This window comes from Eurypyga helias, unplaced genomic scaffold, assembly GCF_000690775.1.
Source record: "Eurypyga helias isolate BGI_N326 unplaced genomic scaffold, ASM69077v1 scaffold41572, whole genome shotgun sequence".
Classification (NCBI taxonomy): Eukaryota; Metazoa; Chordata; class Aves; order Eurypygiformes; family Eurypygidae; genus Eurypyga; species Eurypyga helias.
Genome location: NW_010237446.1, coordinates 4,776 through 17,142, shown reverse-complemented (window position 1 = coordinate 17,142; position 12,367 = coordinate 4,776). Strand labels below are relative to the sequence as shown.

General features: G+C 46.2%; 1 protein-coding gene across 1 annotated transcript in view; it reads right to left on the bottom strand.

Annotated features, from left to right (window-relative positions):
- Positions 1 to 2,014: 2,014 nt before the first annotated feature.
- LOC104506489 (inorganic pyrophosphatase 2, mitochondrial-like) overlaps positions 2,015 to 12,367 on the bottom strand; it is a gene marked incomplete at both ends in the record, with an annotated part of 13,466 nt that continues 3,113 nt past the window's right edge. Inside the window, 4 exons of the mRNA XM_010147456.1 lie at positions 2,015 to 2,141; positions 3,086 to 3,172; positions 5,103 to 5,222; positions 6,886 to 6,939. Of these exons, the coding sequence (XP_010145758.1) occupies positions 2,015 to 2,141; positions 3,086 to 3,172; positions 5,103 to 5,222; positions 6,886 to 6,939 (388 nt within the window). The remainder of the gene's footprint in view (positions 2,142 to 3,085; positions 3,173 to 5,102; positions 5,223 to 6,885; positions 6,940 to 12,367) is intronic.

Sequence of the window (12,367 nt, the reverse complement as noted above, 5' to 3'; positions counted from 1 at the left end):
CCTAGGAGGCCACTGCTGTAACACAGCAGCATGTCAGTTATTGAGGGAGATCCCAGTTTTATCTGTAGCTGCTATCCCTTTATGCTGAAATAATTAACATCTTCAAGAACAGGGAAAAACAAGTATGAAAGGACATATTGTGCCATCTACTCCAGCAGATTTGTTTGTTTTCAGGCTGAAGGACTGCTATTAAACACTGCAAGCTCCTCACGTCTTCCAAAGCAGATGGGGGCTTGGGTTTTTTCCCTTCCTTTTGTAAATCCTGGACTGCACCTCCAGTCCCAAAGGGAAATCATATTAAATGGGATAAATATTTCTGCACCTCTCTGAACCTCAGAAGGACAGTTCTCAGTTTTACATCTACTCTGGTGAGAAAGGATGGATGCACACAGGAATCAGCCACAGGCGGTGGTTTGCTCTTTTTTTTTTTCCCTTAGACAAGACTCCTACTCCCCTCCCAGACAAAGGAAAGCTGGAACACAGCTAACAAATCAGCCACTACCTGCCCAGACAAACCAGAGGGCTTTCAAATAGAGCTCCTTAGCCCAACACCATAAAGGGTCCCACTTTTACCCCTACTTAGTGGGCTTCTTTCCAATTCTCCCACCCACTTTTCTGATCAAACTCTCTCAGAAACTGTTAAGGCAAAAAAGGTGAGAGTTAAACAGAACAGTGTCTAGAAATAAAGTCCTAAACACTTGTCTTTTAACTACTGACACTTACATCACATTTCAGTGCACATTATAGGGGTTTAAATTGATACCAACATTAACAGCAAACCACTTACTGTTACAAACTGCTTACCACACTTACTACTTCCTCAAGCTGAACTACTTAATCTCTAACTGTCAAAGTAGTTAGAGTCAAACACTCTGTAGTAATTCAGTTGCTCGTTATTTTAATCAACCCAAGACTTTCCTTTTTCCTTATTTTCTCTAATCCCCTTCTTTCCCATGTGAAAGCAGCCTGCAAGACAACTTAGAATGAAGGGCCACTCCAGTGGTGGACTCTCCTTATATTCAGAAACCAGGAAAAAGCATCAATGGCCAATAAACCATGCCTTAAAAAAGGCTACTGGATAACCCAATTCCTACAGGAAGGCCATCCTGTGCCTTGGTGCTCCCTACTAAGAAAGGGCAGGCTCTGACCGCACATACCCGATGGTATACATGGGTTTGGGACTCAAAACAGTCACCAACCTCCAGACAAAACTCCTCATGGAATCCTTGTGATTCCCAGTAACACTGCACTTGAAGTGAGCCTCATTTATCCAGAGAGAACCTGCAAAACCTTAACTCCCTGCAGTTTTAACACACTCATATCACGTGCTTAACGAACAGTCTAAGCAGAATTACACCTCACGTGCTATTCAGAGACACATTTGAGTACCTGCCTTCCATTTGGATCCCAGAAGCATGGTCACAGAGGCCAAGTCTGGCCAGGCTCTTACCCCACACAGCTGGTCATCCTCAAGGCTGACACAGGGGTGAGCTGCATTAGCAGCAACATCTGCAAATCGTCAAGCTAAAAGGTGAAACCTCATCATTCATACTAAGCAACAGACCCTGGAGGTAACCCAGCCCCAAGTGACAAAGCATCAGAAACCTGCAGCCCTTTTCAGAAGGCAACAAAAGGCCTGCAAGGGGAAAAGGAACAACCACTTCCTACGACACAGAGAGTGTGCTGCATAGTCTGAGGGGGTAAATACGCACTGCTACGCAGGAGATGAGCCTGTAGCTTTGAGAGGTCACTTTAAGACAGTTGTGTTTCAGAAGTCAAAAGAGTCTCTCCATGGCAGGTCCTGTTGAGAATCCAAGTGAACCTTTTCAAAAGCTGAGTATGAAAAAGCAGATACACTCTCTTAGAAGGAAGCAGCTGATTTAAACCGCAATGAAAGAGAAGTCCTGCCTTCCTGCTGTCTGCCTCTTCTTGTCCTGGGTGGCCTAAACTTGGGTACCATTCTACTGCGCAAGTCACTGACATAACTTGCATTAAGGATGACAAAAATACTTGCCATGGATGTTGTGAGCTTCTGGGTCATCCACACTGATAGCAATTATCTTCCAGTCTGTCTCTCCTTCATCAACAAGGGCTAAAACACCCAAGACCTTGACCTGGACAATCTCACCAGAAGAACGAACCTGAAACAGAACAAAATCTCAAAGATGGGGAAAATACTACATAGAATTTCTCTCTTACCTTACAGGCAAACCAGCTGTACTATGCTTTTGAGCAGCAGCTAGCAGAATGGCAATCTAGATCTGGAAACCCAGTACACCTGTTTAACAGCACTGGCCTTTCTCCCACCATTGCTATTCTTCAACCTCCAACTCTCCACTCAGCATTTATTTAAGGAGACAACACAAGCTAGAAAATTCTTCTCTCTTCTACGCTACTTCCCCATGACCCCCCCTTGACCTTCACCCCAAACTGTGAGACAAAAGTATCCCATAATCACTTCTTAACTCCTTCCTGCTTCTTGACTCTCTGCTTTCCCATCTCTCGGTCTTAACCCATCCCTTGCTGTGCCTTCCTCTAGACTCCCATGTACACCTAGAAAAACACCCCGTTCCCCAGAAATACCAGCACAACTCTTGTTTGGTTTTTATTGGGAACCTTCTCCCTGCCAGCTAATATCCCCTTTATACCTCCAGATCCCCTGAAATTCAGCCTTGGGCTCCTTCTCTGAAATAAAGCCACCTTCGCTGAGATCACCCATTAAATATTCCCTTTCCTAGAGTATCCCAAGAGACTCCTCTTCCAAACTCATCCGTTCCATCTTTGATAGCATGGAGGACTGCTCCACTCTTCACTGCCTCCAGATACACAGAGCTTTCTGTCAGTGTGTTAAAGCTTTCCCCTGTACCTAATAACGGCAGGTACCAAACCTTGCCTTTTTTTCCCCTTTTTAAAAATCCACCGTTTCCTTACCTATTCCCTCCTCAGATCCTCTATCCACACTTCTGTCATCCCCTGAGACTACTGCCATCTTTTCTTGTTTCCCATCTGCCCTTCTGTTCCTAAAGTTGTTACCAAATTATTAAATTAACCTTGATAAATTAAATTAATCCTGACAAAGACAAACCTTTGAACCAATTTCACAAACATCAATAGGATCATTATCTCCACAACATCCTGTAGTGCTGTCTGTGTGGTTTGGATCTTCCCAGGTCTGTCAGAGGAAAGAGAATTATTAGTTACCAGCTGATCTGCAATTATGATTTCTGTAACCACTCAACTACTAAGATTAATAAAAACATCAGCTTTCTGAGAACAGCCTTGCTCAATAGGAAAAGAAAAAACAAGCAAACAGCCAATGGACTGACACTAACTCATCCTCATACTCAGGACAAGTAACAGGAGGGGTACTGAGGACACAGTAACAAAAGTATTAACTGCACCCATGACTCGGACACCCTTTATCAAACTGCGGTGATGAAGGCAGCAGAGGACCCTGAATACGTATGTTCCTGGTTACAAGCGGTTGTGGGATTAAGCTAGGACATCCTACAATTACGCTGTTCTTCCACTCTTTAGCTACCACGGCACTAACATAAGCTGCTTTCAACACCATCTAGGCTTTGAGCTAACCAAGCTCCCAGATATGGATGTCAGCACCCAATTACCTTTTTAAAGTTCTCAGACATCGGTGCGAAATGTTTCTTAGTATTTTGAGGTATGTACATTCCCAAGACCAGCCAACAGCTTCAGACCAAAGCAGCTTCTCTAGGAGGGAAGTTCAAATTCCTGCTCTGAGCTCCATATGAGCAAGGAATCCCAGCCAAGTTACACTCACCTAATTACGAGACCACTAGCGTTTTGCCTCTTACTGGCTAAATGCACTCTAAGCTCAGAAGCTTTCCTGGTAAGAATTCCAAGTCCAAAGAAGCTGTGCATCTTTACGCCATATACTAGGGCTGAACATCTAGCAACTGCCAATCCTGAGGAAAAGTCCTCTTGGGACACAGGAGACACTGAACTGGATTCAGTTTGTGACAGCTGCAAGCAAGAACCAGGAGTATCATCTGGAGTTTACAGTTGGAGGTGTAACGACCTGTTAATTTGGTATTTTGAAGTCATTACAGACAGTAAAAATGCCAGTTATCTCCAGCCCTCTCTGACTCACAAGGTAACGCGGGGAGCTGAGCACTTCTGGCAAGTGTCATCAGTCCAAAATAATGCACTTTGTGCAGGAAAACATTCAAATGCTTAGTTTTGGCTCAGTACTACAGCAGGCACAGATTTCAAAACATTAAATGGATTTGCTGTTTCCAACTATACCTACTTGGAACCTTTGTCTACTGAGACTGCTGACTGGATAAGAACTTCACTGCTATACTCTGGCACCTGCCCTGGATCGCCTCTTCAGGGATCAAACAGGTAAGCAGATTTTCAGGTGTAACTGCATGAGCAATGAAATGTCGGTGTAAAGAAAATAAATTACTCTTTTCTCACACCATCGTGTCCTTCAGTACTAACTTAAGTCCAATGTGTTATTCACTGAAATGACAAAAGTTTAAAACTTCATTACACTCAATATTTCCGCCATCAGCTGAGCTTTTTCAAGGCTCAAAGTTCTGAACATGTCCTGATAGAGTAAAGCATCTCAGTTCACAGAAAAGTTAACTAAGGCAGTTGAGGTTTAATCTGAAGAAGAACAGCCCTTGTGTGCCTCTTTGTTAAAGATACTACGAAATCCCAATTAAAGTTTATGCTGCAATATATGAAAATCCCAATTAAAGTTTTTTTCTTTTTAAAAAAAGCCTTGTTTAAGCAGAAAAGGGTTTCTTGTCAAACTGTTCTTGTATGATGGACCACAACAGTTTAATGCTGTCACTGCAGCACAGAGACGCAGCCTAAAGATTCGAGATCTCTTAATCATTTAACTCCTTCGTGAAACACCACACATATTTACAGCCACACCCAAGTTCTGATCAAGATTTACGGACACAATAAAGCTGCACATAAAAAAAATCCTAATTTACAAGTGTATCAGAGACAGATCCCTTTCGCAACTGATTTGCATTCAGGCACTACCCAAGATTTACAAGGCAATTTCCACAGAAGACAGAAAACTTTCACCATTATAACAAAAATGTTACCTGTGGGAGAGCACCATAATTCCATATATAACCCTTGTGAGGAAAGATATTTGCCACGTATCGAAGCTTGCCTTTCTTTATATCCTGTTTAATGGGATTCAACGGCTCCTCAGTGGCAATCTAAGCAGATCGCAACAAGAGAGAGAGACACAGAGAGAAAGGTAAAACAGAAAGCAATTCATTCCGTACCCAACCAGTTAGAAAGAGCCATCTGGGAGCATGTGCTCGTGGTTTGAGAAGTATCAGAAGTACGATGGCCTCGCTCCAAATCTCCAGGGTCACGTTCAAAAAGCAGCTTATTAAGGTTTTAAATAACATTGTGAAGTATGCAAGGGAAAAATGACACCAGAAGGGAAGTCATAAATTTATAAGGAGACTGTCATGGTCAAGCATAAATACTGAGAGGAACTGAGGTGGAAGCTCTTGCACTTTACAGCACCACAGCCACGTACATGGCGCGCAAGTTCTTCTGACAACAGGGGCGCTGGTTCACCTCCCCAGCCCGTTCCTGGCCTCCTGTTGCACACACCCCTCCTCTCCGTCACCTCGCAGCACACAGATGCCCGCCAGCAAGCACAACTTCTGCGTGGGCACCCAGTGCCAACTCCGGGCAGAGGCTGAACAAGTCCAGCTAGCGCTAGAAGGCGGCATTCTTACTCCCAAGGAAGCACTCTCAGAAGGATGAGCTAATTAAAGAGGAACAGTTTGTTATTGCCATCATCCTCCCCAAAACTTCAAAGACAAGCCCACTGCTATATGAGTCACCTCCCACACATCAGCTAATTCACTGTCTCCATCCTTCGGGCACTCCGGGCCACAGCCCAGCTCAGCATAGCTCGGCTCGTGCACGCAGACGCTGCTCGGAACGGCATCACACGTGTTACGGGCTGGCTCGGTGGCACACAGCTTGCAGGCATAATGACACGGCCCTAATGCTTTCTCATTTGCAACTCCATGTGTCAGGACTTAGCCCAGCACACTATTCAGTGGGAACGAGAGGAATCAAACCCTGAGTGGAACGCTGACTGAGCGAGCAAGAGTCAAACCAAACATTGGCCGACGTTGCGCAAGCCAGGGCTCTAGGCCTGCTGCGGACACGCTCTGCAGTCAGAGGACTGCCAAGAAGCAGTGCCTGCGGAAGGCAAACAAAGTTAGACCCTCAACGCCCCATCATCGCAAGGAAAGTGTCTATATGCGTGACTTCAAGTCAGCTTTTCAAGAGAGGAAGTGTTGTGTGTGAAGAGTAACCCCCACTGATTAAACTCCCTCGGAAGCTGCTCCAAGTTTCACAAATGCCTGTATAATTGAGTAATTTTATTAATTGTTGGAGCAAGTCCAGAGGAGGCCACGGAGATGCTCCGAGGGCTGGAGCCCCTCTGCCATGGGGACAAGCTGGGAGAGTTGGGGGGGTTCAGCCTGGAGAAGGGAAGCTCCGGGGAGACCTTAGAGCCCCTTCCAGTGCCTGGGGGTCTACAAGGAAGCTGGGGGCCACTTTTGCCCAAGGGCCTGTAGTGACAGGACAAGGGGGAACGGGTTTAAAGGAAAAGAGGGAGATTGAGATGGGACATCAGGAAGGAAGTCTTCCCGCAGAGGGTGGGAGCACTGGGACAGGTTCCCAGAGAAGCTGTGGATGCCCCATCCCTGGGAGTGTCCAAGGCCAGGCTGGATGAGGCTTGGAGCAACCTGGGCTATGGAAGGTGTCCCTGCTCATGGCAGGGGGGTTGGAACTGGATGGGCTTTAAGGGCCCTTCCAGCCCAAACCATTCCATGAATGATATATTACCTCCATTTTTGCATTTGTCCAACGAGGCACTTCTACAATCATGTTGAACAGGACCTAAACCAAAAACAGTAACAGAACGGAAAATAAAATCCACTTGGCAATTAGTACTGTACAGTGTGTCAAATTCTCTCTCCTGCATTCAGCAGCACCACACATCACCTCGCTGCTCCTGCTGCTGATACGTTAAGTGCCATTCATTTAGCTCCACGCAGACGCTCAACCTCCTCGGTTCATCCTTTTCCCACGCGCCCCTTTAGGAACGTAACTCCAAGCAGCCCTTCCACATGATGGGTTTTATTCCTCTATCAGCATCACTCCTCACAAGCTGCTCAGCAACTCCGTGGAACAACGGTCTGTCACAAGGCAGCAGTTCAGTTTACTGGTCAAAGAGGACTGGGCATTTCTACAGGACAAACTCAGCTTCCTTCCAGCACTGGAAAAGGCAAACGTTTGGGATTTTTTCCCCTGCAGGCCCTCCTCTTTTGCCTAATTAACTTTTAAAAAACCCCATGCAAATGCAGCCACCACTGACATTTAAAATGCTCAGCCAAACGTGGCCGAATGAGGCTAAATGACTCCAAAAGCGGCAGCAGAGGAAGGCCATGGCCACAGACGCCTCTTGGTTGTGTTATTCTTCCCGAGAGAAACAAGGTAGAAGTTGTTTTAAGAAGGGGAGTGGGGGGGGAAATAAACCTAAACCATAAATTTTCACGTTTTTGGAATAAAAATAAGTAATGCACACCCCTCTTACTGAGGAAGTTGAAGCGACAAAGGGAAAAACTCCGTGTACCTGCCGTAGGTTCCTCCCTCTGGGTAGCACTGTCCCGACAGCTTCAGAAGCAGAGCATTAATCCAGAGAGGTAACCAGGCCAAACCACCCACCAATGTTTCCCACCTATTTTCTCCTACATTACCAAAATAACCCCAAAATATCACATTGCCTGGGACATCTCTTCAGAGCCAAAGAGAACTCACACTGGTATTACAAATCACAACAGTTCAGGCAGGACAAAATTTGTTTCTGCAGAAATTTGTAGGGGAAAAACCCCACGAAGTCACATCAACCAAACCCTTGCACTGAGTGTTTAACTACACCGCAATTAAGGTGCCAGTGGAGTCGAGTATTTGTATTCTTCTTACTTGTATCCTGCAGCCACAAATACCATTCCCAGGGTCAATGCCACAGTCTGCATAAGGTTATTCCAATGGTTCTATGATCTCCTCCTAAACAAACCTGGAGCTTAGAAAGCAAGAAAGTAAAGGAAATTCCCAGGTGTCACCCAACATTTTCCCTATGAGATCACAAGCTCTGCACAATCCTGACAGCAAATTCCCAGTAAATTTAAACTAAATCTGCTATCTGCAAGAACCATACCCATACTGCAATCAGTGGCATGTCAAATGGAATCCCTTTTCCCCAGGCAGGTCATAACCAAACAGAACAAGATGGAAACAAAAGGGAGAAAGTTCCATGAAGTCCACCTTATACAGAAGGATGAGCTCTTGTTTGGACCACAACTAAAGATGTCAACACTAAGCTAAGGAAGCAGACAGAACACAGCGACATACGTGCTGCAGCAGGTAAGGGAAGGGCTGGAAAAGAGCCAAACAAAGTCTGCACATCCATGTGGGAAACACTTGGAAAAAGAAAGAAATGCACAGCACAAAAGCCAGTGCTGCCAAGGAACTCTGAGGGAACTGCCAAGCAGGTCAGAGAGCTGTTCCAACTGGTGGCTACAGGCAAAACTTACTAACTGCTCCTGGAACTTCACGTGATGCCCTCCCCTCCACGGCAACCCTGGAGTTCTGCTGCCTAGACGCCCCTGCACGATCTCCTGACCGTGTCCCAGACAAGGGCTTCAGCAGCCCATAAATCCTGGGTTTGAGCTTCATTGGTCATGAGTTATTCCAGGTCTTCACCAAAACAGCTCAGGGCTGGGCAACAACTGGACTGAAATGAACGTAATGCTGCTCTCAAAACAAAAAAAAGTCACCCGGATTTCACTCACCTCCGAGACCAGGCCTTCAGAATTTGTGGTATCAGTCAGACGTGAATTGTCAAGGGTCTTAAATGTGACAGCCTGACAGATTAATTTGTATGCAAAAAATCCCCGAAAGAGCGCTCTCTAATGCTGAGCTGCCACGAGCAGTTACGGGAGATTAATAACTTCATGCAGTGCTTACATTTTAAAATAAGAAGTTTTATTTATAGGGCAATCACATTTTCAGTGATGAGAACGGACTCACTGGTGTGGAAAGGAGAGCACACACTAGATAGTTTGACAGAGAAAGAGAGAAGTAGTATATTCCTCTTTTTTTAGGGTTTTTTCCTCCTCTTTGCTATCTTGTTCCCCTCCTTGCCCAAGTATCAGCCAGGAATAGTTCCATCACCCTTATTTCCCCAGCCCAGGCACCTATTCCATCCAACCACTTGATTGTCCTCCCCCAGCCCTTGCTGCAAGCCACCCCTGCCTCAGCTGCAGCGTCAGACACCACCCACCTTCCCGTACTACCGTCTGCATGTGCCACTCAGTGCTTACTTCTGGATGGTGAAAGCATCTGATAATGGGTGTTTTACCTTCAACCCCAGGTGTCAGGCAGCTTGTGTGACTTTGGGTTAACGTGAACACAAGACGGACATTTGTACCTCTGCTCTGTTGACCCCAAGGTGGTGATGGGGAAAAAAAAAAGTCCATTTGTTCAAAACAGAGAGGTCAGAAGTTCATTTCCTAGTTCCTAAAGCCGAGTATGAAAATCAGCAGAAAATGACATCAGAAGGAACAAACAGTATGTCTCAACTAGACCCTTTATTTCCCAAGAACACGACACTGGAACTCGCGTAGGATGTAAATAAGTGTTGACTTTATCAGGGTGTTTAACACTGCTTTTACTGCATTCCACTGCAGCTGAACATCTTTCAGTGTATGATAGCGGTTTTGCCGAGACACGCAGAAAAGTCTTTCACACAGAGAACAGGAACAGGTTTTGTTTTCTTGAAATAAGAAAACCACAGAAAGATAAAAAGAATAGTTGAACAAGAAATTCTATGATTCTATTTCCTCTCCCAGCCTTCCCAAGTTCCTTAGCTGGTGCATTTGGTAGGACTTTGCCCAAGGGTTGCAACACTTCATGCTCAACTCTGAAGGTTCAGCCCATTTGAAGCAGAAGCAGCACAACCTACGCAGAGCGAGGAAAAGTGACAAAACCAGAGAGAAGAGGAACAGAAACTCAGTATCATTTCATAAAGTGACAAACATCACCACTCTAAGGCCTGACTGCCATCCATCATCACCCCTGCATGACAGGGAGAAGAGATATGCTAAAGCAAACAATGACTTGACTTGTTTTTATAGTGCAGTGCTTAAAAAAGAAATCTGAAAGCCTTAGAGCCAGCATCTGGGGGCTACCGACCCTTCCTCACTGAGGAGCTCCAAGCTCCTAAGGCAGAGAAGAAAAAAAGAGCATCATTCACATCTCTTTTGTGTCTGCTTACGTGCAACCTGCCAGGGATTCTCACCAGCCACAGCTGAGCACGGCAGCATGCTCCTGAGGACACAGAGAACGAAAGGGGACCTGCCGTCCAGCAGCAGTGGGAGCAAAGGGGATGTTTAAAAGGAGAAAGGAAAACAAAAGGAGTAAGAGAAGAAGGAAAATACGGACTGTCATGAAATACACCCAGCAATAAATGGAGAGGGGCTTGCTTATAAAATGAGTATCCGTGTTATAAGGCTTCCCAAAGTAACACCTGCTCCAAGGTATTTGCCAATGAAAACAAACCAGATGCCAGCAACATCTGGAGACCAAAGACACAGTATCTCAAGGAGAATCAGTGGAACTTCTCCAACATACATTAACATGCCTCAGCACAAAGAATGCAGTGCCAGCAAAGTACCTGCAACCTCCCCATAGCCCACTTCCCTCACGTTGCAGGGAAAGGGAATCACCAACACTACGGAAGTTTTGCCCACAGGTATCCCAAAAGTGGCATCAGGCACATTCTCTGATAACCCAAATCACCAGACACACTCACCTCCAAAACGCAGTGTACAACCAGGAGGCGAATGAAAACGAACCACTGGCTTCCTCAAGTTCAAAGAGCCATTTACTTCAAGTTCAGCTCGATCAAATCACGGATGCCACTTTCTCAGTAAACCAGCCCGACTCCAGTAGATTTTAAGTGGACCACCGAGCGAAGATTACTCCTATTCTCAGGATTTGTTAGTTCTCACGAACACAAACCAAGGCTTGTGGCTATTGAACACATCCACAGAAAAAGGCTGGGCAGGTTCACGCAGCAGGATGAAAGCTTCACTGATAATGCAAAGTTGGGAACACACAAACCCCTGAACACACATCGTGGACACACTACAGCCCAAGTTACATACGCCCAAAACACATCCAACGTGACCACAGAAGGCTGCAGAGGCTGTAGTTAAGACAGGACACGGCAGAGCCTCCACGGGAAATGGGTCACCATGCCGTACCAATGCACTCGTACACCAGCGCTGGCACCAGGTCTGAACGGTGCCTCAAGCACCAGGCCCTCTGTCAGATCCCCTGTTCACGCTGCGTGACCACGCCGATGACCCCCTTATCTCGCCTCAGCAGTCTGCTTATCAGGAGCTTTTGCCTGATGAAGCAGCTCAACTGAAGGCCCCAGGGGCATTCCCACACTGGGCAACCCACGGGATGACACGAAACAAAAGCTGTCTTGTTTCTATTTTTTTCCAAATGCTCTCGTGAGTGCCTGCAAGCTAGAGGTCTATAACCTCTTCGTGCTCAGATTCCTCACCACGGCCAACATTTTAAACAAAACTTGGTATTCAGGAACACCTGGGTTCTCCAAGTGAGCTGAGATGACTGGTGAATCCGTTACCGACGGCATACAGGGACGAGCAGATTAGAAACCCTTTCACTGCAGCAGGGACGCAACTTGTCACATTTGTCTTGGAAAGGGAAACGATGACCTCTTCAAACCCTCCTCCTGCTACACGTGGAAGAGCATATTCAGCAATCAGATGCTGACAGTAACCACTGTGGGAACATCCACTCTTCCAGACAGGTGTGAAACTCCTGATACCTTTCAGAGAGGTACTTGGGCAGGAGCGGATTCCGAGCGCTCGCAACGCTTAAGACACAAGAGAGGCTCAGAAGGCAAGCTGATAGCAACTGAGACTGCAGCTAAACAGGATTTCTTTCATCGTTTCTCCCTCAAAATAACTTCTCTCTATTCATCCTCAAATAGCCAAACCACATCTGTGAAAGCATAAAGATAAGCTGTCACCGGTGCCTGCAAAGCTGACTTGAATGAAGACTTGGGAAGGCCTAAACCATTGCAAGAGCTGGCTGCACTGCTGAGACCAGGGCACACAGAAACACCACAGCGCTTCCCTCGGCGCCGCAAACCAGCTGACAGGGGCTTGCACGGTGCGCGTTCCCCTACCCCTGAAAGCTGAAGCTCCGCTACTTTGAGGCCTCCCAG